This window comes from Meles meles, chromosome 10 (genome assembly GCF_922984935.1).
Source record: "Meles meles chromosome 10, mMelMel3.1 paternal haplotype, whole genome shotgun sequence".
Lineage (NCBI taxonomy): Eukaryota > Metazoa > Chordata > Mammalia > Carnivora > Mustelidae > Meles > Meles meles.
Genome location: NC_060075.1, coordinates 16,168,797 through 16,193,252, shown reverse-complemented (window position 1 = coordinate 16,193,252; position 24,456 = coordinate 16,168,797). Strand labels below are relative to the sequence as shown.

The 24,456-nt window shown below is 41.8% G+C and overlaps 1 protein-coding gene across 6 annotated transcripts in view; it reads right to left on the bottom strand.

Annotated features, from left to right (window-relative positions):
• DGKI (diacylglycerol kinase iota) overlaps window positions 1–24,456 on the bottom strand; it is a 445,797-nt gene that overhangs the window by 230,172 nt on the left and 191,169 nt on the right. For all 6 annotated transcript variants that reach the window (XM_046020805.1, XM_046020801.1, XM_046020799.1 and 3 more), the window contains 2 exons: window positions 19,492–19,557; window positions 1,511–1,582 (listed from right to left, as the gene is read on the bottom strand). Coding sequence is in view for 5 of the 6 variants with exons in the window: in XM_046020801.1 (XP_045876757.1) it covers window positions 1,511–1,582; window positions 19,492–19,557 (138 nt within the window). In the remaining variant the exon portion in view is untranslated. The remainder of the gene's footprint in view (window positions 1–1,510; window positions 1,583–19,491; window positions 19,558–24,456) is intronic.

Sequence of the window (24,456 nt, the reverse complement as noted above, 5' to 3'; positions counted from 1 at the left end):
TGAAAGGATGGGTGCCTGGGTGGCTCAGTGGGTTAAAGCCTCTCCCTTCGGCTCAGGTCCTGATCCCAGGGACCTGGGATCGAGCCCCACATCAGGCTCTCTGCTCAACAGGGAGCCTGCTTCCTCCTCTCTCTCTGCCTGCCTCTCTGCCTACTTGTGATCTCTGTCTGTCAAATAAATAAATAAAATCTTAAAAAAAAAATAACTGAAAGGAAATGCCACTGCCCTACCTAGAGACAGTAGGTTCTCCTGATTTTGGGAGGCCTAGGGAAATTAAGCTAGAGAGATTAGGTCCAACTTTACAAAACTTTATTAAATTCCCCAAATGCAAAAGTTTTGACCTACAAAAATGTCAATTTTCTATGTTGCAACTAAACGGATCTGCTCTGGCCCTGTGAGCTTGTTTGGCTAGTTAAATCTGATGTGTGTAGAGGGCTAAAGTCCTCCTATAAACCCTTAACTTACCTGGAACACCACAGCCCTTTCTTTTCAGGCTGCCTGTGCAATGAGTAGACTCTATGTCCCAATTATATGGTCATTCAACAAAGTAGGTGAACTGAGGTTTCAGAGCAGGGGTCCACAGACTTTTTCTATAAAAGGCCCACATAGTAAATAGTTTAGCTTTAAGGGGGGCGGCATCCTTTCCCTGATATAACTACTCAACTCTGCTGTTGTAACACAAAAGAAGCCACAGACGATATATAAATGGATGGGCATGGCTGTGTTCCAATAAAATGTTATTTATAAGAACAGGAAGCAGTCAGATTGGTCTAGGGGCCATAGTCTGCCAACCCATGAGTTAGCACTGTCTGGTTAAAGAAAAGAACGGGTGCATAAGCAAACAGGAAAATGAACCATCTGGTTGGATCAGAGGTGTTAAAAAATGGACAAAGGATAGATAAAAGATGAAAACAGGGAAATCAGCATTAGATCCTAATGAATATATATGCTCAAATGTAAAGAAGAGTTACATTTCGATGAGCATACATACAGCTGTAACAATATCCAAGCCTAAAGAAGGGTACGAAAAAAAAAAAAAGAAGGGTACGAGATCACTCCTTACCCCAACACCACGCCATAGGACAGTCACCCACATCAAAAACAGAAAGACCAACATGGCTGGATTCTGTTGTTAGAGGGATTACCTAATGTTGCAACTTCCAACCATAAAGCAGTTATCAACAATCTAGAGTAGCAGAAGAAATACAGTCTATGGAGTGAGAAGTCCTTGATTCTAGACCCAGGGTTAGAACCAGGGGAAGATTTCCCAGTCTCTGATCCTAGGCTTCAGTGTATATAAATGAAAAGTTAATTGACCTCTATAGTTTCTTCTAGGTCATATAGACTATAGTTCTATAGTTCTGATCTTTCTTCCTTCAAGGACCCTATTTGAGAGAAATAATCATAAATTAGAATAACCTTCCACTTGTAGACAGTAACTCAAGTAATGATGTACGTCTGCTGTGATAAAACATAAGCCCATTTTGTTTCATTTTGTCCCCAAACTTACCGCCTGCTTGCACCAGGAACAGCTGATGGCCACAATCTCTTTACTGTGGAAGGAGAACTTTTGCTGGAAGCCCTGGGATGTTAGGACAAGAGATAGAGAATTTAAAACCACTTCAATCACCGCATGCATTTGCCTTTCTGAAGTCCAATGAAGTGAGTAAAGCCAAAAATGGCCCTACCACTCAAGGTGACTCAAGGGATTGCAAATGCCACATTCAGTACTTATGTCCGCCACCCTCTGCCATCCAAGAACTTCCCATTCCTGATTCACCTTGAGTGTGAGAGGAGGTACCTGTGCCACTAACTACTCAAAGTCAGCCACAAAAAGAGTTGTTTCTTTTCCCCCAAATAAACATGGTTCAGATAGGTTTTTATTACAAGCGAAGGAAAAGCCACTATTGGGTCATGTGGTTCTTTGTAAGGATGGCCATCCATCTCAGAGGGGCTGCACAATGTTACCATCTGAGAACCCACAAAGAGAGAAATTAAGTATCAGAGCTAGGACCTAGAAGTCAAGGTCTGGGAAGAGTCCAAGAGTGTCATAGGAAATTCAAACACTTTCACCATCCCCTTGGGACTCAAAACAAGCAGCTTTCAATTTTCATTCTTCACTAGCAAGCAGCAATGAGATTAATGGAATAGCAAACACAATCCTCTTAAATGAATAAACAGAATTACTTTTCCATCAAGAACGGAAGAGATGCTTTTTGGCGGCTGCTGTCCTCAAATAATTACCAGAGAGAAGGAGGCAGTAATGCTCAAAGAATTTTGTTTAGCCTTCCCAAAGATCATCCATTTCTATCTGCCTGTGACATCTAAACCCAAACAAACTGATGCAAGACAATGACCTCAAAAAAATGGAAATAGGGATTTTGTAAAGTGGATCGAAAGAAAACAGAAAGATGCAATGGGCAGGGAAGTTATTAAGGTGCTGGCTGAAAAAGTCTTGCTTTAACGTGTACAGATACATTTTAAGAAAAAAGATCGGTTTACACATTATTACAAAACTTCCCAATGGCACTTTTTTTTCAGTGCCCCAAACGCCTACCCATCTGGCAGCATTACACAAAGGAGCACTTCCTCCACGTTGATCCTCCCCCTTCTCTTGGGCTCCTAAAACCCACTCATGTTCTCCACCTGCTTCTCTCAGCTCCTGCACATGACAGAAGACCAGGACCACTTTCAGCCTCTGGGCTCCATGATTCCTCCTGGAATCCTTTTCCTTTGTCCCAAACTCAAATCTCACTTCCAGAAACATGACTTAACATAAGACTCCCCGGGATTTTGAAACACTTCTCCATCAAAAACCCCTTTCTCAGCAACTGAAGTGCTAACAAGCATCCCAAGTCCACAAGAGTGAACCCAGCAGGCTAGAGACCGCTCTCCTTACAAGGCCTGCTTACAAGGTTGGCCCTTGGCTGGCATCTAGAAACTTGGATTTCAAGAGGGTACCCCAATTCCCCCAAACAGTTAAGAGTGGCTCATTGCACCTAAAATGTTGGTACGAACAATGTGGTTTATGCTGAACACTGCTTTCCTTTTGAGAGTCTTGGATTTGGGAATGTGTCATGCAGAAGGTGCTTACATAACCAGCCCCCCATAAAAAGGCTGGGCCCTGGCCTTCTAATGAGACCGGGAGACAATATTTCACATGTACACATTCCTCGTATCAGAGGAATGAAGCCCATCCTGTGTGGCTCTGTTAGGAGAGGACTTACAGAAGGTTGCGCCTGGTTTCCTGCAGACTTTGCCCCATATTCCTATCCCTTTGCGGATTTTGCTTTGTAGCCTTTCATTATAATGTATCACAGCTGTAATGTTTACAGAGTTCTAGGAGGAATCCTAGTGAATCTTCAAAATGGGTGATCTTGGGGACCCTAACAGGCTCACATCTCCCCAAACAATACTGTCACTTTCCAAGGAAAGGATGCGCTGTTTGTAAAGCACACATGAACAGAATTATGAGGGTTGGTGTGCTGTTCGCTCACTGCTGTGTGGCCAGCAACAACCCACACATCCCCAGCACTGAGAGTGAGGACTGCCTGACAGAAACAGCTCACACAGAGGACACAAAGTCAGAGGGCCAAAGGGTTAGGTGGGCAGGCCCTTTCATTCAGTGCAGTACAATCAGATTCAATATGGGTCAGTGTGGTATAAGATGGCACCGAGTACGAAGGAATGAATTCACATGGGAGGTGTCTGCCAAGTTCGCCATCATCTCTCAGGCCACTCTTGACGGCCTGGGCGAAAGAGAGATGAATAAAACTTCTCTTTAGGGCCACAGAACGATTTGTGGCTGTGTGAGGAAGGAAGCTGTAGCCAAGAGCAAGTAAACTGAAGCAGGGGCAGTGTCTGCGCAGGAACCCCTGAGGCCAGCGCTGGCAGCACGTCCAGGTCTCCCCAGCCCCTCCCCCCAGCCAGCAGCCATCAAGCTCCACTGATGGGTCACTTTGCATTGGGACGTCTGCTCCATTTACTAACTTCTTTCTCCTGGGAAAGTCTGTTTTCCCCTGTGTTCTTCGTTGTCTCCTGGGCACAGCCACCAGGAAAATGCCACGGCTTACATATCAGTGTCTATCTCAAAACACCCAAAGAACTGCTTTCAAGATTAGAGAATCAACTATTCCTACTGGCATTTAGAGACATCCATAACCTTCCCCACTTTAGACATCAGTCTCTTATCCCCTCAGTATTTTAAATTCTTATGTTTAGTAGGATGGATTTAATTATATTTCCAACATGCTCTATTCACTTCCATGGTTTTTTTTTTTAAAGATTTTATTTATTTATGTGACAGAGAGAGATCACAAGTAGACAGAGAGGCAGGCAGAGAGAGAGAGAGAGAAGCAGGCTTGCTGCTGAGCAGAGAGCCTGATGCGGGACTCGATCCCAGGACCCTGAGATCATGACCTGAGCCGAAGGCAGCGGCTTAACCCACTGAGCCACCCAGGCGCCCCCACTTCCATGTTTTTGCCCATTTTTTTTTCCCTGTTATCGTCAAGCCGTCATCTGGAATGCCTACCATTCTCCCACACGTAGCATCTGACTTTTATTTCCACCATGAAAATCCAGGTCTTCTAAGATCACCTCAAGTCACTGTGCTGGTCCTACTAAGTTATCAGCCTCCCCATCTGGTCCTCTCCTTAGCATTAATGAACCACTGCCCTAAGTTGCTGGTTATTTTATGTGCACATGAATTATCTCTTCAACGGAATTATGAGCTCTTGGAGAGAAGTCCTTCTAACATTTCTTTCTTTTTTTTTTTTTTTTTTTAAAGTAGGCTCCACGCCTACTGTGGAGCTCAACACACAGCTCGAATTCATGACCCTGAGATCAAGACCTGAGCTGATATCACAAATCAGACACTTAACTGCCCGAGCTGCCTAGGCACCCTGTAAAATTTCTTAATAGGTCTCTACAATTCAGCATAGTTTTTGGAAACTCACAGGCATAGCATATTTTTTAATTGACCAAGAAAGTCACTGCTTCTACATCGTGATCTAGTTATAAATTTTTGTTATCCAGACCTTAAAAACAGAACTCAAACCGCCTGAAAAGATGCCCCTTACTGCACCTTCCTCCAACCCCTGTAGACACGGCAAGTTAGGAGGAGTCTGATTTTCATTTTTTAAGTCTGTGACCTTGACGTGCTGCATGGCTAACAATCAGTATGGCAGAATTGGTGATGTCACAGCAGTAGCCGCAACTAGAAGTCTGACTGCTGCTGAGTCTGATGTACTGGTGAACAGAGTCCTAGACGCCACCACACAGCCCCTGTCCCATCAGTTCCTACAGTAGGTGACTGCAGATCAAACAGAAGCTGATAAAGCGATCCCAAAGCTGGGAAGAGTTCTTGGATCTTCTAATTATTGGTCTGGCGATCTGAGATACATAATTTAACCCTTCCAAAATCTCCCTTCACCTGAAAATTAGACTAAAACTACAAACTTCTCCTATACCACAAAACAGTTTTGAGTATCAAATGAGGCAGCGTACTGCAGAGATCTTTGCCCAGTAAATATAAATGAAGGAATACTTTTATTGCTAAGATCTATCAACACGAACCTAGGAAACTGTTCCACCACCTGCCAGGGAAGCCCTCCAGTGACAAAGAAGACTAGAGATACTCTATTTGATGGTACAGAGTGGATTAGCCCCATCTCTCTACTGAATATTGGCCTTCTGGCTTCAGGGAGAAACAGACAGTGAGTCCCCTGTCGTCCCGACGGCCAGACTGATAGCAGACACAAACAACGAGGCCATCCACAACTACGGCTCTGGGCACTGTGCTAATACTGAATTGTGGTGGGTCCCTTGGAAATGAGGTCCATGCTTTGTTTTGGAGGCTATCCTGGCAGAATCACAGCAGCCATGACTTCGGGGTTATTGTCTAACGTAGAGACATAAATAGAACCACATCAAAGTCTTCATGAACCCGGTTCCCACAGACCACCTGCAATGGGGAGATTCTGGCCGGGATCTCAGCACAGCAAAAAGAGCCAGATTCCTAATTACCCATTTTTAAATGCTGGCCCAAATCTAATATTATGGTACTGACAGATGCCCTTACTGAATTTCAGCTGACTCTGATTTTTAAGGTCTATTTTGCTCATCACTATCAAAGAGTAAAATAGGAATGTGAGGTCAGATGCTTTGGATCTGACTTGAGAATTATAAATGCCATGAACCCTGAGAGATAAGGTCATTTCTTTTCTTTTTCTTTTTTTTTTTTTTTTTTTTGGTTGAGTTTTTTAATGAAATTGAGTACTTGGACTAAAGTTTAAACAACATTTATTCTGAGCAGCTAAAGCTCTGCTGTATCTTTTTCTTCTGCTATCTAGGGCATATACCAAATGGCCTCAGTTCTATGGCCTTGGCTTAAACCAGAAAAAAAAAAAAAGGCTTTACTTGAAACAAACAAATGATTTTACTGTTTATGTACTTAACTGAGGTTTGGATAAGGAAATCTCCTGACCGCTGCCTGATTCTCTGTTTGACTTCATTTTATCCAACAGAATTGTTGATACTGCTCTTGCCTCTAAAATTTTAAACAATAAAAACAAAATAAATCTCTGCATATCTGCTCCCATGTCCAAGATTCACAAACTATTGCAAAAGGCAAACCCAAGGGAATCATAAGACTAAGTCAATATTTATCTCCAAACAGAGAACTTAAAGTATTTTTGCTCAAGTACTTTCTATAATTTTTTTGAAAAATATGTATATTTTTACACATTGTATATTTGATATCTAAAATGTGCATCAGATGCAAGTTTGTTATTTCTAGAAAAATAAGATGAAATCCTAAAATAAAACTATTTAACACTCTTATAAGCTTACCTAATGGAATATAAATACCACAGCAACTTAATACACTGAAAAAGGGAATGTTTCCAATCCGGGCAGGACCTCACTAAAGATCTCAAACTGGTTGTGTTGTTTCAGTGCAAATGCTTTTAACCAGCTTAGGCTCACAAACAACTGTGACATTTGAGCACCACCAGCTGAAGCTGATACATAACTAAGACCTTTGAGTGACCCCAGAGCAGACCCACACCCACCTAACTGAAAACATCTTTTTAACGAGTAAAAAAGGGTACTTGTTTGACTGTTGAGTGACCCAGGCATGGACCCACACCAATCTAATCTAACCAATCTAAAACCTTCTCCCCCAGCTAATAAAAAGTGACAATTGTTTTGACCAACTACCCAGAGACTCATGGACTAATTCTGCCCTATCCAGAGTACAACCTCTACTCTTCAATTAACAAAACCACCATAAACCAATCCCTTTCCTAGTACATACAAGCTGTTAACTTTTCTCCTTGACAATTAGTCCAGTCTTCCACGATATGTGTACCCTCCCTGACAATGTTAATCAGTAGATATTAGGCTATTTTTATAATATGCCTTTTTCTTTGGTCTTCCCACAGGGAAAATTTAGTAACATTGATATATGCACCCTTAAGGCTAGTGCAGCTTTAGAAGAGCCTAGGTATGGAAGCAATCTAAATGTCCACGTATGGATAAAGAAGATGTGCGTGCACGTGTGTGCACGCACTCACACACACACACGCACACACAAATACTGTCAGAAAAAAAGGAACTCAGCCATAAAAAAGAATATGGAATATTACTCAGCCATAAAAAAGAAGTTGCCATTGCGATAACATGGAGCAACCTAGAGGGTATTATGCTTAAGTCAGAGAATGAAAAATATTGTATCATCTCACTTTCTGGGGAATCTAAAAAACAAAACAAATGAACAAATAAAAAAACAGAAACAGACCCATAAATACAGAGAACCGATGGTTGCCAAAGGACAGGGGTGTGGGTGGATGGGCAAACCAGGTAAAAGGGAATGGGAGGTACAGGGTTCCGGTTAGGGGATAAATAAGACAGAAATGGAAGGTACAGCACAGGGAATACAGCAGTCAATGATTTCTCGTAGCATTGTATGGTGACAGATGGAAGCTATACTTGTGATTATAACATGGCATATAGACCTGTCAAATCACTATGCTGTGCACCTGAAACTAACACAACATTGTGCTGACTGTACTTTAATAGGGAAAAAAAAATCCCCCAAATGGCAGAATTAATATTTTAGTTTGTGCAACATTCGAGTTTATTTACTCATAGAAAATCCAATTCACCTGAACTTCCTAAATTTCCTATACTTAGCTTTTAAATTTTAAAATTTTTAATTTTTTAAATTTTAGCTAGTCTTAAGCTAAAATTTGTATGAATACTCAAGATTTTCCAAAATATAAATCTATGTAGTCATCTAAAATGAATGATAATAAATGATGTCTTTATAAATGGAATTATAGGAAGCAATGTTTTTATAAGTTCTGACAGTGCTGTAAATTATGAATCCATGGTGGCTTTATTAGAATGATCTTCAAAAATCTTAAAATTTTGTCTCTTGGGTTTAATTACAATACACTTTATAGCGTTAATTAAAGGCTCTGAAAATTTATCGATGCCTTTATTGCCCATAATATGCTCTTGCTCCAGGATAATTGCTGACTTACACACAGATTGACACTTTATTATTTTTCAATAAAACATTCTGCGTCCTTCCATTCTAATGCTGCTGATAATTACAATGCATTAATCAGAGCTAGTCAGTCTTATTATCCTCACAGTTTCTGCTTTTCCCATTAGTTTATCTGAAGGCCCCTGCTATAAACTACAGATCGTAAATTGAGGAAGCAAAATTTGGGGCACAGTCATCTTAGTAAAGTTAACACAGCTACCATGAACTTGTCAGACTGTATGGAGAGTCTAAGACATGATTTCCAGAACTTAGTCATTTCGGAGGCAGATGACTTCATCCAAGCAGATGGCTTGCAACCCAGGACCTTGCTATTAAGGAATAATTAGGATTAGGCCTATAACAATGGCTACTGATTTACATTTTAATTTACATGTTAACTACTTTTAACTGTGATATTTATACTTTTTTTTTTATGTTTGATACAGATACTTGCTGTTATACTCAACATGGCCCAAACGGCATATAAAACATTAACTGTTGGGTCTGTTTCTTTGTTCTAGAATACCTGGGAAGTTCGTTCTATGAAAGTATTTTCCTAATGATACAACCAGCTACAATACGATAATGATCATCCATGAAAATTAATTTCATCTGATTGTCCCATGATTGATACTTACCAATAAAATTATAACACTGATGATACTCACCAAGCAGGCTCTTTTGTTTAAAAACAACTTCTCCCAAAGATAGGATTGATGTTACTACAGTTACCAAATGCAAATTACTGCAGCTTTTCAGAGAAGCCATATGATCTATAATCTTGTTGACAGTATGACATTCCAGGAGGTAACTGGCTGTACTTTTACTCTTAACTAATTGAGGAAAACACTCTTCTGTTGGCAGAACTAACTACACTTTCTTTCTGTGCAAACTTGGGCTATAACATCCCCCAGACAGCTGAGAAAGAGACAAAATTTGCCAAAATTACTCAGATTTCGCCCCTCCTGGTTTCATGAATTTATGTCAAAATAATAGCACCAAATAATGTATCCTTTTAGAGAAAGAAAGGATTCTGCTGTCTAGAAATAGTTTAATAGTCAACTGGTGGGTTTTCCAGCTATACCTAATAGAGCCACTATTTCCATGAGATTTTTTTTTAAAGATTTTATTTATTTATTTGACAGACAGAGATCACAAGTAGGCAGAGAGAGAGGAAGGGAAGCAGGCTCCCTGACAAGCAGAGAGCCCAATGCGGGTCTCGATCCCAGGACCCTGAGATCATGACCTGAGCTGAAGGCAGAGGCTTTAAGCCACTGAGCCACCCAGGTGCCCCTCCATGAGATTTTGATCATCTCTTCCTCTACCACAGCAATTCTGGCATTTCTATCAACTTAATGAGGACTGTTTTTTGGTTCAAGTTTCAAACACCATCTTATGTTACATTACCCTTCCTGATAGTATTTCAAATGACCTAATGACCTGTCACATCAACTTGTGCAGCCGGAGTGGTATACAGGCACCGAGAAAGAACAGATCACCCCTCAAAAGATCGGCTGCAGGACATAACCAGTATGTACCAGCTGGAATAGGAAAGCATATATGGGACTGCATCCTGAGGGCTCAGAATAAAAAGGGGCAGGACTACAAGTTGGATAAGGAGTCTCTCAGTGTGGGAGCACTCCTCTATAATAGGGCATTTAGCATATTATCAGGAACCCCAGAAGATGAGGCTAACACTCAAAGGCATTCTGAAAACTAGAATAAAGAAGCTTCATGTTAAGTAAAGTAGAAATTCTTGAATTGCTATGATAGGAGAAGTGATGAAGGTCTCCCAGAAATAGACATGATGGAGTTGCTGCATTAGGTACGGCTGGAAAATCCATCAACTGACTCTGTTCTGCAAGAGGATGCAAAGGATACTCCCCTTACAAAAGCAATGAAAAACTGGTCAGAAGGACACCACCATTGTTGAGAAGCTCTCCTCTGTAGGTTAGGTCTGATGGTAGGAAATGCCTTATAGAATGAGCATTCTGACACCAACTGGGATTACAGAATCCCAGAATAATGGGGACCATATGGCAGCACTTAACCACTGAAGCAAGGTGGGTACAATTACTGCAAGACTGAAGTTGCAGCCAAGGGGGCTGGACCTACAGAGACCTATCAGATGCTTAATACAGCATTCCCTCCCCAGCAAGATGGATTTTCAGATAAAATGGGTATTGCTCAATCCATACCATGATAAGAAATCAAGAACAGAGGATTAAGAGATATGAGGACAAATGCTCCCACAGAGAATCATAATCTTTTGCCTCATTTCTGGACTTAGGACAGTTTTAAAAGATAAAACTCCCTGAATAGAAAGAGCAAGTCCACAGAAAAATCCTACAAGATCATAGCAAGGGTCTATAGCAACATTTCCCCAGCTTCTAACTAGAAGGATCTACAGACATTTGCTTGAGTAGTTGTACACTGGGGAGGCAGAAAATGTCCCAATACTCTAAAGACCCCAGGACAAGAGCCCAAGTTGATATGCATACCCAAGGACCTGGCTGGCTATGAAGCAACATCTTGGTGCCCTGTTAGAGTACGGATGTATGAGGTCTAGTTAAAAAAATAAAGTCCTGGACCAGGACTGGTTCACAAAGTGTCTACTGGTTCCACAAATCCACGAGGATTAATTTCCCTGACTCCTAACTGTGTAATTGGAGTGGACATACCTGATATATTTGGTAGAACTCCAATTATTGGTTCCTTGGCCTGTTGTGCAAGAGCTAGGATAGGGAGGATGCCCGGGTGAAACCGTAAACCACCCTCCCAGTCATATCTAAATCAAAACCAATGTCACATTCTCAAAAGTAATGGGTATCAGGTGATATTAACTGATTAACTTTTAAGTTATGACAATGGTATTATTTATGTTTCTTTTTAAATTATTACCCCTTTACCTGCCATCCTTAGAGACTGCAAGAAGCCATGGCCATGGTTCCCAAAATATCCCCATTTAATTCACAAGCTGAGCTCCTACAAAACCAGATATTATGGAGAATAACGCTGGATTACCACAAATTCAACCCAGTGTATCTAAATGCAGGGATCTTCTGACATGGGGCCACTGATTTGGCAAATGAATTATTTTCCATCCCTTTCTGAAAAGAGAATCAACAACTGTGTACATTCATTTGGTGGAGTTAACAGGGCTTTTGACTCATCTGAAACCCATCCCAGTGTAATGCAAAGGGACCTGAACCATACAAACATTCTGCAGAACACCACTTGGTTTACTTTATCAATGACATTGTGTCTAAATGGATGGCGAGAAATGGCAAGAATGTGGACAGTCTTACTAAAATAGAAGGTGGGGAGATAAGCACGATGAAAAAACCGAGGTCCCACACATCAGCAAAGCTTCTAAAGAGCGGTGGTCAAGGGCATGCACGAATACCTTGTCCAATCTAAAGGAAAGATCACTGAATTCCATGGTTGGACTACTAGCAATGAAGCACAGAACTGTCTAGGCCTCTTTGGGCTCTGGAGGCAGCATACTCTGCACTGAGGAATGCTGTCCTGATCCATGTATTGGATGACATTAAACGCTTCCAACTTAGAGTGAAGCCCAGAGCAAAAACAGCTCTGCAGCCACGTCCAGTCTGCAAAGGAAAGTACCCACTATCTCTTGGGTCATACAACCAAGACAACTCCATGCTACTAGAGGTATTGGGGAAGGAGAAGAGATACCCTGTGGGGTTAATGGCAAGCACCAATGGGAGAACCACAACACAGACCGGATTCTGAAGCAGGGTTGTGTCATCTGCAGGAGAGAACCACGTTTCTTTCAACAAACAACTCCGAGGCTACTGTGCTCTGCTGGAAGAATACCTGAGTGCAGATCACCAGGAGGTCATGACCTGGGTTCTGTCAGGTCGCTAAGCCATAAAGTTGGGTGGGTCCAGCTGCAATCCATCATTATATTTAACTGGGACCATCTGGGATTTGGCATGAGCAATTCCAAAACCCAAAGAAAATGTTTGAGGGGGTCAGACTCCCCATATCATCCACTCTTACATGTAGTACCAGGCCTCTTATTTGACTAACACCTATGGAGATATGGAGGTCCCTAATGACCATCTCCCAGAGGAGGAAAAAGCTAAGATTGGTTTATAGATGGGTCAAGTTGGCCTATAAGTCCAGGTCAAAGGCAGACTACTGCTTCACTAAAGCCTACTCAGGAATGGCCCAGAGAAATGTAAATAGGAAGAAATCCTCCCAATGAACGTAACTTCAGGTAGCGCAGCTGGTCATCCACTTTGTGTGAAAGTATAGGTAGGTAGCCTGATACGTGAGTATAAAAGGACTTACAGCAATGGTGAATGGCTTGGCTAGTTGATCAAAGGCTTGGAAGGAAACAGGGAGGTGTGGGGAAGAGGCACATGGATGAACATGTGAGAGTTGAAGTTCTTAAGACAAAAGGTGGGGAGATAAGTGCTATGAAAAAACAGAGGTCCCACATATCAGTTAAGCTTCTAAGGTCTAAAAGTGAGAGTAAGAGACAAGGAGTATAAGGTGAGACTAAGTACAAGGAGAGAACATCATTGTATTACATATTAAGGTCCACCAGAGAGCACTCGCTTTATAAGAACTAAAAACTGGGCGCCTGGGTGGCTCAGTGGGTTAAAGCCTCTGCCTTCGGCTCGGGTCGTGATCCTGGGATCCTGGGATCGAGCCCCACATTGGGCTCTCTGCTCAGTGGGGAGCCTGCTTCCTCCTCTCTCTGCCTGCCTCTCTGTCTACTTGTGATCTCTGTCTGTCAAAATAAATAAAATCTTAAAAAAAAAAAAGAACTAAAAACTTAGGCACAATAACACGAATTCCACAGTGTCATGAGCCATCCATGGCACAGCAGACTCCTGGGGCGTTGCCATGATAGCAATGGCAAATGTTGTTTGGGTCCAAAAGCAAGAGATTTCACTCCCCAGAACTGAACTAGCTCCTGCCCCTAATGAATGTCTAACCTGCCGGCCCCTCACCAAGGCTGAGCACTAAGTATGGCACCATCCTTCAAAGGGAAGAACCAGCTACTTGATGGTAAATTGATCACACTGAATCCTTTCCACTGTGGAAGGGACAGCAACTGATCTTGACTGGAATCAACACACATTCAGGGTGTGGGCTTACCTCTCCTGGCCGCTGGGTCTTGGTTGGCACCACTCTGCAAAGGCTTACAGTGTATGTTACTTACAGTGTTACTGCATAACACTGTGTCAGACTGGAGAAACTATTTGATAACAATGGAGGTGCAGAAGTGACAAGGAGCCATGAAATATACTGGTCCTATCACATCCCACACCATCCAGGAGTTGCAGGCCTAACAGAGACATGGAATGGCTTTTGAAGGTGTTAATAGAATCTAGCTTTCAGAGAATACCCTGTGAGAACCATGCTCCAGGCTCAGTATGCTCACTGAATCATGATCATTTCATGGTGCTGTCGTTTCCGGGGTAAAATACATGCATGCAGAACCCAAGGAGTAGGAATAAGAGCAGCCCTGTCTACCATCACTCCCATTGGGCCACTTGGGGAATTTGTGGTGCCCACCCCAGAACTCTGAGCCCTGAGGGTCTGAATCCCAGCTGGGGAACATCTCCACCATGGGACATCACAGGAGGCCCTTGAACCTTAAACTACCACTGCGACCAGTTACTTTGGGATCTTTGTGTCAAGAGAGTAGCAAGCACAGGAAGGAGTCATCATCTTGGCAGAAGTAATTGCTCCTGATCGTTGGGTGGAGGTCTAGTTGTTATCTGACAAGGCCCAGCTAGAAGAATCTATCTGGCACCCAGATTACCCACTAGGACATCCTCACTGCCATTCAACTCCTCCCTCTGCACCAGCCCAGTGCCTTCCTAGTGAAGGAACTTCTGGAGAAAGAGCAATAGGGATGAGAGTGATAAGAGCTCCACATGAGCTGTAACTATCAGGACACTGACCAAGCCAAAGACCAGGGAGAAGTGACCATAGCAAAATGGTTCTACAGAACTTGAGTGAGAACTGAGTGACTCAACCCCTGGGGACTGAAGTGCACAGCTTCTGAGCCCTCAGCCCTTTTTCCCTTTCTTTTTCCTTTTTTAAAAAACCACTTTATTGAGGTACGATTGACATCCAAAAGGCTGTACATATTTAATGTGTACAACTCAATGAGTTTGGAGATAAGTATATACTTAAGAAGCCATCACCACAATCTATGCCATAAACATGTCCATCACCTCCAAGTGTTTCCTCCTATCCTCCTTAGTAGTTGTTTTTGTGATAAGAACACTTAGTATCTACCCTCTCAGCAACATTTTAAGTCTACAACACAGAGCTGTTCACTGCAGGCACTACCTTGTACAGATCTCAAGGTTTTGTTCAACCTGTACAACCGAAACTTTGTACCCTTTGACTATTCCTTCTCCATTCCCCCTTCCTTGGATGAATCTGAAGGGCATTATGATCAGTGAAATAAGCTAGACTCAGAAAGACAAATACTATAGGAAACCACTTATATGAGGCATCAAAAAGAGTCAAGTGCATAGAAGCAGAGAGCAGAATACTGATTGCCCTTGCCTCCTTTCTTGATACTCAGCCAAGGACAGAAAGAAAAGCCAGGCTCCCAGCAGCTATGTTGGCAGGGGCTTATTGGAGAGGCTTGATTTCTTCACCCTGGTTGTGTTAACCACTCTAGACCCCCTCACTGATACTCTCGAGGTTAAAGCCAGAAGATTCCGCTGTTTGAACAAACACACAGACAAATAACCAAACCTGCCTAACCAGTGCAGAGATCCTCACTCTTGAACTTCCATTTCTGGCCTTCAAGGGTCTCTTGACAGCTAACCCCAGGGGACACACATTTTCAGATGAGTAGAAAAGGGTGTTTTACAGTGGTAAAGGAACATCTCCCATAGTCTCCAGTCAGTATTTGCCATTATTTTTATTTTACCCCCATTATTTTTCTCTAATCCTTTTCACTATTCATAGAGTATCTCAACCATACCACGTTGAATGTTTTTAAGCATTTTATTTTTTTTGCAATAAAACTTCTATTGAACATATTTCCTTTAAATATATGTATTTTAAATATCGTACCATAATTCATTTTAAATTAGTTGTTAATAATATTCTTTATAGTAAAAAGTAGTTTTGACAGTTTCCCATTTAATTAGTGCTATGCTTTTACTTATACTATGATATTATACATGACTTACAGATAAATAATTCAAAATGATGTAGTGTTTGGTTAGGGAACTGGAAGGTATCAAAAATGTAGACCAAAGTTTAATTATGTATTGTTGTATTAAAAACTGCTTTCAAGATTTGGTGTTCGAAAGTTTAGCTAGCTCATTTATTTTTAGGACTTTTATATGTGTTTCTAAATGAAGAAATAAAAGATAAGGGCTCAAATTATAATTTACAAGCGTATTTTCACAATTGCCATACTGCTGGGCTTGAAGGCTTGGTTCCTTCAATAACGAAAGGTAAAATTAGACAGAATCGTGACTGTACTTTTTCTTTGCATATCGATTTTTTTTTTAAAGTACTCTGGATAACTCAATGTTGAGTGAATTTTGATTGAATGAATGTGTAGATGTGGTGAAGATCAGTAAGAGACAGGTTTGTGGAATAAGTATGCATCCTTCCTTTAATCACTGGCTGAATACAGCTTTACATTAAACAGTATCTGCTAGATCAATCCCACTGCCTCTCCAGATCCACTATCTTTCTTTATTTTACATCTCATTGTAAAAAGTCATCTTTCATGGGTTGCTTCAACAGTACCCCTCATGCTCTGGTTTCTACTAGATTTGGCCACTGGAGGTAGTGAAGGTAAGTGAGGTTGGGGTATTTATTCCCCCAGGTGGTAGGTCACCTGGACTGGCTAAGTCTTGTGACTAAAAGTTACAGCTCCTGTGGAGGGGTTCTTCCATGTCCTCACCTCTTCAGAGTTGACTTGACCATGGCTCTTTTTTTTTTTGTTATTAATATATAATGTATTATTAGCCCCAGGGGTACAGGTCTGTGAATTGCCAGGTTTACACACTTCATAGCACTCACCATAGCACATACCCTCCCCAATGTCCATAACCCAACCACCCTCTCCCTACCCCCCTCCTCCCAGCAACCCTGAGTTTGTTTTTGTGAGATTAAGAGTCTCTTATGGTTTGTCTCCCTCCCGATCTCATCTTGCTTCATTTATTCCTTTCCTATGCCCCAAGCCCCCCACGTTGCCTCTCAACTTCCTTGACCATGGCTCTTGCTGATTTCTTCACTATCCCTTGGAATTTCTCCATGCTCTACTCACACATTTTAAATATTCTCTCTATTAAACACTCATCAAATACATGATTTCAGTTTGAGTATGTTACCTCTTTTCTGCCTAAACCCTAACTCTTACGTAATACAAGACAATGAATGAAATCAATGTGAAATTATATAATGTTCATAAACATGGCAGCCTGTGGTAGTCAGCAAATGTTAAAGAAACTGAGCAACTGAATCATGAGCTCTCTTACCTGATATCTATCAAGTGCCACACACGCTCAGCCAAACACACGTTCAAGGCTCAAGAGAAAATCAATCCAAATATTTACTTCATTCCGACCTTTAAAAGTAGGAATTGAAACCACAACATCTTTAACTATAAACACTGCCTAACAACCCCAAAAGTTTTCTAACCACCAGTTGGAAAAAAAGTTTTGCTGAGTGAAGTGATCATTTTTCACCCCATCCCAATGGGTAAATTATGAATAATGTATATGGGACATGTGTATAAGTTTGTGTTGGAGGGTGTGTGATGGTTTAGAATCCCTGAATGTGTAAGAATGTACGACCCTATTGACAAAAATTAAGCATAGAAGCAAAGTTTGAAATGAATTTGCAATCCTTTAATCTATAAAATGGAAATAGAGTCACTGGCTTTCCTTTAATCAGAGTATAAGCCAGGATCCAAAGAAGGATTATTTACTGTCCAGCAAGAGACACAGGGCTAAGACCATCCCATAACTGCTTGAGTCTCTGCAAATCTGTGAGCAGCTGGATTGCGGATGAATATAATAATACATTATTATGGGAACATTGTGTGAAAAGTTGGGATCACTGACTTCTCAGCTAATAGTTATGATGTGTAGAGAGCTGTGAGCACTCCAGGATTGCTGCCTGAAAACAGGGGAACCAAAGGAGACACGGTCACAGCAACAGAGTCCAGTTTTCCCCATTTGGTTGACTATGCTAACAGAAGACAAAGCCAGAAAATGGAGCATAATGTGACAGTAGGGGATACCTATCACAAAATATGTTTATTGATTTTCTTTTAATAAAATTCCTCCAACTCTATTGTGGCTTAGAAGTTACTGGGGGAGTGCCAGCTACTAGGCTGTCCAGTGAAGATATGTTTGCAAGGCAAAGAGCTTGTTCGCCCAGATCCTTCCTACCATTCCCATCTCTAACCTCAAAGCTGGCTGTGCCTAAATACATGTTTCTTCTATCTCTCTCTCTCTCTCTCTCTCTCTCTCTCTCACACACACACACACACTCCTGGGGAAGCTGAAGATAGTCTACAATCTACTAAGTAAGAGAAAGTCCTCAAGCCCCAAGGCAACACCAGAAAGAGTAGGTGAGATGGACCCAATGAAGGAAGGTCACATAAGAGCAGAGGGCTGACTTCCTTCTCCCTCACCATGTAGAATGCAGTACTCCCCCTTCCTCTTCCTCCTCATCTGCCTTTTTCCTCTTCCCCTTTCAATCCATTTCATCTTTACAGGCCAGAAGGGAACAAACTAAAGGTCACCGCGAAGTGAGGAGATAATACCAGTTATAATGGAAGGCCATACCCTTGAAGAAGAGATAGGTAGCCTTCCAAAGAAAAACTTGGTAATGGGTGCTACAATATGGTATTTTCTTTCCAGCACCAGTCAAAACAGAATAATTCCTGAAACTTTTTCCAAATCTCACTCACCCTCAACACTCCTACCTCAGATAGCCAGTATTTCCTTGCAACCCTCTATTGTCAAAAATGCTATGCTGGTTGGTCAGCTCATCCTAGTGCTTGATCCAAAAAAGTCAGACGAATAAATAAATTAGGAATTAACTTAAGAGGAATATATTCTTCCAAACTGTCTTGCTTAATCCACCAAAACTTCCCTTTACTGGGCCCCACTTACTATTGAGTAAAAACCAAAAAAAACCAGAAAAACAAAAAAATTGTGTAGTGTGATTCACCACCAGTTTAACCTTCTCAGGGGGTCCTTATATTCCTAAAGTAGATCTTTGTACGGTGAAAAAAGCCACAACCCAAATCTGTTGGCGTCAATAACATGTAGAATCTATGGAGTTTCATAGCACGTGGCCCAAGGAATCCACCCTTTCCCTCACCTTCCTTTTCCCAGTGGCCCTGTACCCCAAGAGGCCTTTTACCAGTCACACTAAGACAGAGCGCGCAGACACAATCAGCCACAAAATAAGGAGGCCACCTCCTTCCAGGAACAGGATCGTGTCCTAACAGAACAACACATTTCGTGCTTCCGTGTTGTCCTTCCTCTGCTGAGTTCTGCTCAACCACAATGACGCGTCAGCATAAGTAGAGCGTCCCAACAACCCACAGATTTGCTGCTGCTGAGCGAGAAGTGTGACAGGCCAGGAGTCCTCAGGAAGGGCTTTTAGCAAAATAAGAAGTGTTATTTTCTTAACCATCCACAATGAAATTCACCGTAACAGCGTATCCATCTCTCTTAAAACGTGCTCATACCTTGGATTAAGACCCCTGCCTCTGGCAGTGAGTTCTACAACTAAAATACCTCTTGAGGAAAGGGACCTGGAGACATAAGGCCTTTCAGAAAGGAGGAGATGTACTGAGCCGTGGATTCAGGTGAGAGGACTCATCTACCGCAGGAGCTTATGAAGGCCTGGGGAGCCTCTCGAGATGGCCGTGGGGTGCCAGGGCCCCTTACCTTACCACACTGCTTACATTTTCCCTCCTGCCGACGCCGGTGTACCCAGTGATGACGCACAAAGTTCTGTGGGAAAACAACATTACGTGAGTAGGTTTCAATTTGCCAACTCTATTAACTATTCTTTTTTTTCAAATGTTTTAAGCATATTGATTTCCCATAAACCATAATCTCAGCCCCTATTAGCACAAAACCAAATATGTGCATGTGTGATTTAACAATAAACATGAATCCACTTGGAAAACTGAAGCGACCCCCATGCCCAGTGATCTTTTGCATTTGTATAAACCACTCGTCATGTCCTCCCTCCACATCTTCCTTGTGGCCACTCGGTAACACCATTATTACTCTGCTTCCTTCCTAGCGGAACACTATACAGACATGGGAGGTCACTGAAATCCCCTCAAGAGAGGTAAAAAGGTGAGGGAGAGAAGATGAAGCAGCAATATCCATTTTTAAAAACAAATATGTATTCAATGCCTTATATAGGCCAGGCACCGAACATCCACATTAGAAGGAACTTAAAGAAATTAAGGTCTCAGGAAGAAAAAGGTCTCCTCATTCAGGACATACCAGGATGAGAATTTGTCACTTGTCAAAGTGAAGGGAAGGAAAAGTTGAAGGACAAAGATGACAGAGGCAAGAGATGGCCCATCGCGATGGCTGCACAATGACATTGTGTCTAAACTGTCCTCGGGCTCTACATACTTGATCCACTCTCAAAGTCTATTCTCATCTTGGATCATTGGAACCACAGAACTTCCTTTTCCTTCCAAATAGACAATTGCTCCTGAGAAAGGGAGTTAAGGAGCCCCATTACCACTGCTCTTAGGATATATCATAGGAGAGAAAGTTGTTTTTAGGCCCATTGGCACAAATAAACTTATATATGCAACTCATCCTTCTTAGACCAATATACATAAAATAATTCCTTGTTTTTTCTTTGTTCTTTTCTAAGAAAGCACATTTTACCTGACACTAATACATCTATCATCGGGCCACAGCCCATATTTTCCCTTTAAAAGGCCCTTAATATGTAGCCAGTCATTCAGCAAATACTAGATGCCTACTACTTGCCAGGCCCTGTTGTAGGTATACAGCAAATAGATCAGTGTTGAAGAAAAAAATGTTCTATTGACAAATGAAATTCAGAGTGACAAAATACCTTGAACAAACATGAGCATTATCTAAAATGCCACCGCCATTTCCCTTTATAATGCCAAATCAATTCAACTTAAAACTAAACAAAGATCCTAGAGGAATAATGGTCTTTTAGCTATAATAAGATATAAAGAAGCATAACGGTCCCACTAATTAGTCTAAGTTTTGTCTTGCTTTTCCCACTGAGGCGGTTTAATAAAACAAGGACACAATTCTTATATTGTTCTCAGAAAGAAGCTAATTGATAATATTTTTGAGTACTCGCTCTGTGTCAGGCACTTTTAAAAATGCTTTAAGTGTAACAATTATTTTAATTTTCATGAGAATTTTTATGAGTAGAGCTGCTATTCAGTTGGTATGTACCAGAAAAATCCCATGAGTCATTAAAGTACTGAAATATTTCTATACTGGTTGATAAATTAGTTTAGTTCCCCTACCCTTCTCCTGGCTCCTAACTGCCATAGCACTCCACCTCACCCCACCCCTTTAACACTGGAAATCATTTCTACCCCCTCATTATTAAGCCACTAGAATGTTCATTTTAAGCAGGTCTCTGGGATTCTGTTCCAATGAGTTCTTGTTCTTTTTTTTTTTTAAGATTTTATTTATTTATTTGACAGAGAGAGATAGAAAGCAAGAGAGGGAACACAAGCAGGGGGAGTGAGAGAAGGGGAAGCAGGCTCCCTGCTGAGCAGAGAGCCCGATGCGGGGCTCAATCCCAGGACCCTGAGATCATGACCTGAGCCGAAGGCAGAGGCTTAACCGAATGAGCCACCCAGGGGCCCCAATGAGCTCTCTTTTTGAAAACAAATCACGTTGCCTGAGCAATGCCCCTGGGACTGCTCCCCCCTTAACCCCCAGCACACTCAGAAGACTGGGCTATGCCCAACTGATGGTGGTTGTCCATGTAAGTTTAAATATCAGACAAACAATGCTGGGTCCCCTGGCCAGCTGTGGCTCTCAGAACAGTGGCAGCAAGTCAGGAACCTGCCACCTACTGGGGATGGAGTTGCTGGACCCTGCGCCTCTCTACCTCACAGGTGAGGCTGATCATGTTAGCCTTCCATCCACTCAGGTGACGAGAACACTGCCCACTGCTGGCTTAAGAGCGGGGCTGGGGCGGACTGGGGTGGACTGGGCCAGCTGCCAAATGTACCATGTCCCAATTCACAGCATTGTAGGGCATATGATCAGGGGGTTTTGCTTGAATTATCATTATCATCCTCCTTTTAGAGATCAGAAAACTAAGGTATTGAGTCGTGACTTTGGATATAAGGGTCAGAGAAAGGATTCAATCCAACAGAGCCTATGGTCTGAACCCCTGTGTTGCTACGCCTTTCCTCTGCTCTGGAAACTCAGGATTAAGCTCCTTCAGGAAATGATTTCAATGACAGTCGGTAGTAGAAATACTGCATATACAAAAATGTCAGACGATACTATAAGAGAGAAAAATTTACTGTAATTGCTGTTAGTTTAGCAGAAACTGTGGGAAAATGAACAAAGCCATTGATGATAAGGGAAGTTCTCTGCGTATGGAAACTGTAAGTCACCTAATGACTATCAATTCAAGGAGGGAAATGTTGGAAGAATTTAATGCAACTGCCTATGAAATCAGAGCTGACTCATGGGGTTATTTAGCTAGTGACGGCTCTAATCAGAAGATTAAACCAACAATTTCCAGGAATCAACAATTATTTAGAAATTATAAGACTGACTTAATGAATCATTTATGTTGCAACACGTGTCATTTGGTAAGCAGATTGAGAATACCCTGTAGTTTAATCTGTTTAGGGAATGTAAGGGAACACATTTAAAATGTTTATTTAAATATTACTGTATGACTCAGGAAGTTGTCAGATATTTTTATTATCATTCTTCCTAGAAATTTGGTCCTAGATCAAAGCACAGAGAAAGTAACTGAAACAGAAGCTCTCCTTGAGAAGACACTGAGTAACTCCCTTCCTTCTGGAGCTCCGATTTGAGAGGTGAAGCATCTTCCTATGAAAAGATCTTCTTGGGCCCGAGAGAAATTCCTTCCATCAGTGCTTCAAGACTTAGAACAAACATCCAATAAATGTGTGTTGAGTGGAATGGAATTCTGAACCTAATTTTTTTGATGATCAACTCATGTAGTTATCACTTTGGAGGTTCATCAGTTGCCATATCAATCGGGGGGGGAACCCCAATTTCTATAGATTTACTGCTGTTTTCTAATCCTTACTCCCAAACACTTTCATTTTTCATACTCTTTTGACTATTACTCACATCTCCTAAATTATGGAGCTGAGATCAGAGTCGGAATCCTTATACTGGAAATGGGAGTGTTGACATACTGCTGTTAAAATAGCAAAGCAGGGGCACCTGGGTGGCTCAGTGGGCTAAGCCTCTGCCTTCGGCTCAGGTCATGATCTCAGGGTCCTGGGATCGAGCCCTGCATTGGACACTCTGCTCAGCAGGGAGTCTGCTTCTCCCCCTCTCTCTCTGCCTGCCTCTCTGCCTACTTGTGATCTCTTTCTGTCAAATAAATCAATAAAATCTTTAAAAAAAGAAAATAGCAAAGCAAGGCTATAACATCTTTCTATTGTTCACTGATAACCTCTGAACTATTCATACACTATCTTCAAGTACTGGGCAAGGAAAGGGCTATTACACAGGTGTGTTAAAATCTCAGTGATACATTATTTCAGGGTTTATACTCGGTATTGTTAGCAGAGACACGTCACAGACTTGCTCACTTATTTCCAAACAGCAAGTTCAATTCCTAGTATTACTCATAAAGTGCGTGAAAGAATCTTAAAATTATAACCTAATCTACACAGCTTATGTCTAGGAAAACCGAGGTCCAGAAAGATTCCACCTAGAGGAGTCCTACCAACATTCATTAACAAACTATTAACAAAACTATTCCTTCTAATTTTCCCCTTCACTAGGGCCCCGAGTTAACTTCCGGCCAGTGCCGTCGTGCCCTTGGAGGGCACTGAAGGTACCGACAAGCCTATCATTTTCCTTGCATTTTCCTCACCCTATGGAAGGCCCATCCCCTTCCCATTGCTGACATAATGGACAAACACAGTGGGAAAAGACAAGCGACAGGGACAACTATTTTTCCTCTCTCCACAACGTCCACTCCCAAACTACCCTCCTCCCATGTTTTCTCCCAATCTTGTATTCGTAACAGTGAAATCATTCTTTTTTCACGATGTCTTCTTCATTGTCATTAAAATGCCAGTGACCCTCTCTGGACTCCTAGAACTTCTCTCCTCCTCTTCTACACGTTCATCTATTCTCATAGCTTTACTGACTATCTACATACGTGCTGACGATTTAAGACGTCTTATCTCTAACCCAATCTTCTTCATAAGCTCCGAACTCATGGTCCTACTCAGCTTGCGACTGGGTGCCTCGCACTGAGGTCTCAAGGACACCACACACTTGAAAATTCTACAGCTAAACTCATCACCTTACCACCCCACTCCATTCTCGTTGCTTTTCCAGGGAAGAAGCCTGGTTTACTCTGGGCTCCTCCATCCTTGTGTCCAGCATCCAATCAATTATTAAATCCTGTCAATTTTATTTCCTTCAAATTCATATGTACCAATTATCTCCACCCTCAGTATTACTCCTAGTTCAAATCACCGCTAGAAGAGCTCCTTAAATTCCCTCCATGCCTCCAATATGGTTGCTCTTGAACTATATGGTATTCCTTCCACACAGAAGCCAGAATATATTCTACTTAAAACCGTTTAATGCTCCGGGGCGCCTGGGTGGCTCAGTTGGTTGGACATTCAACTCTTGATTTCACCT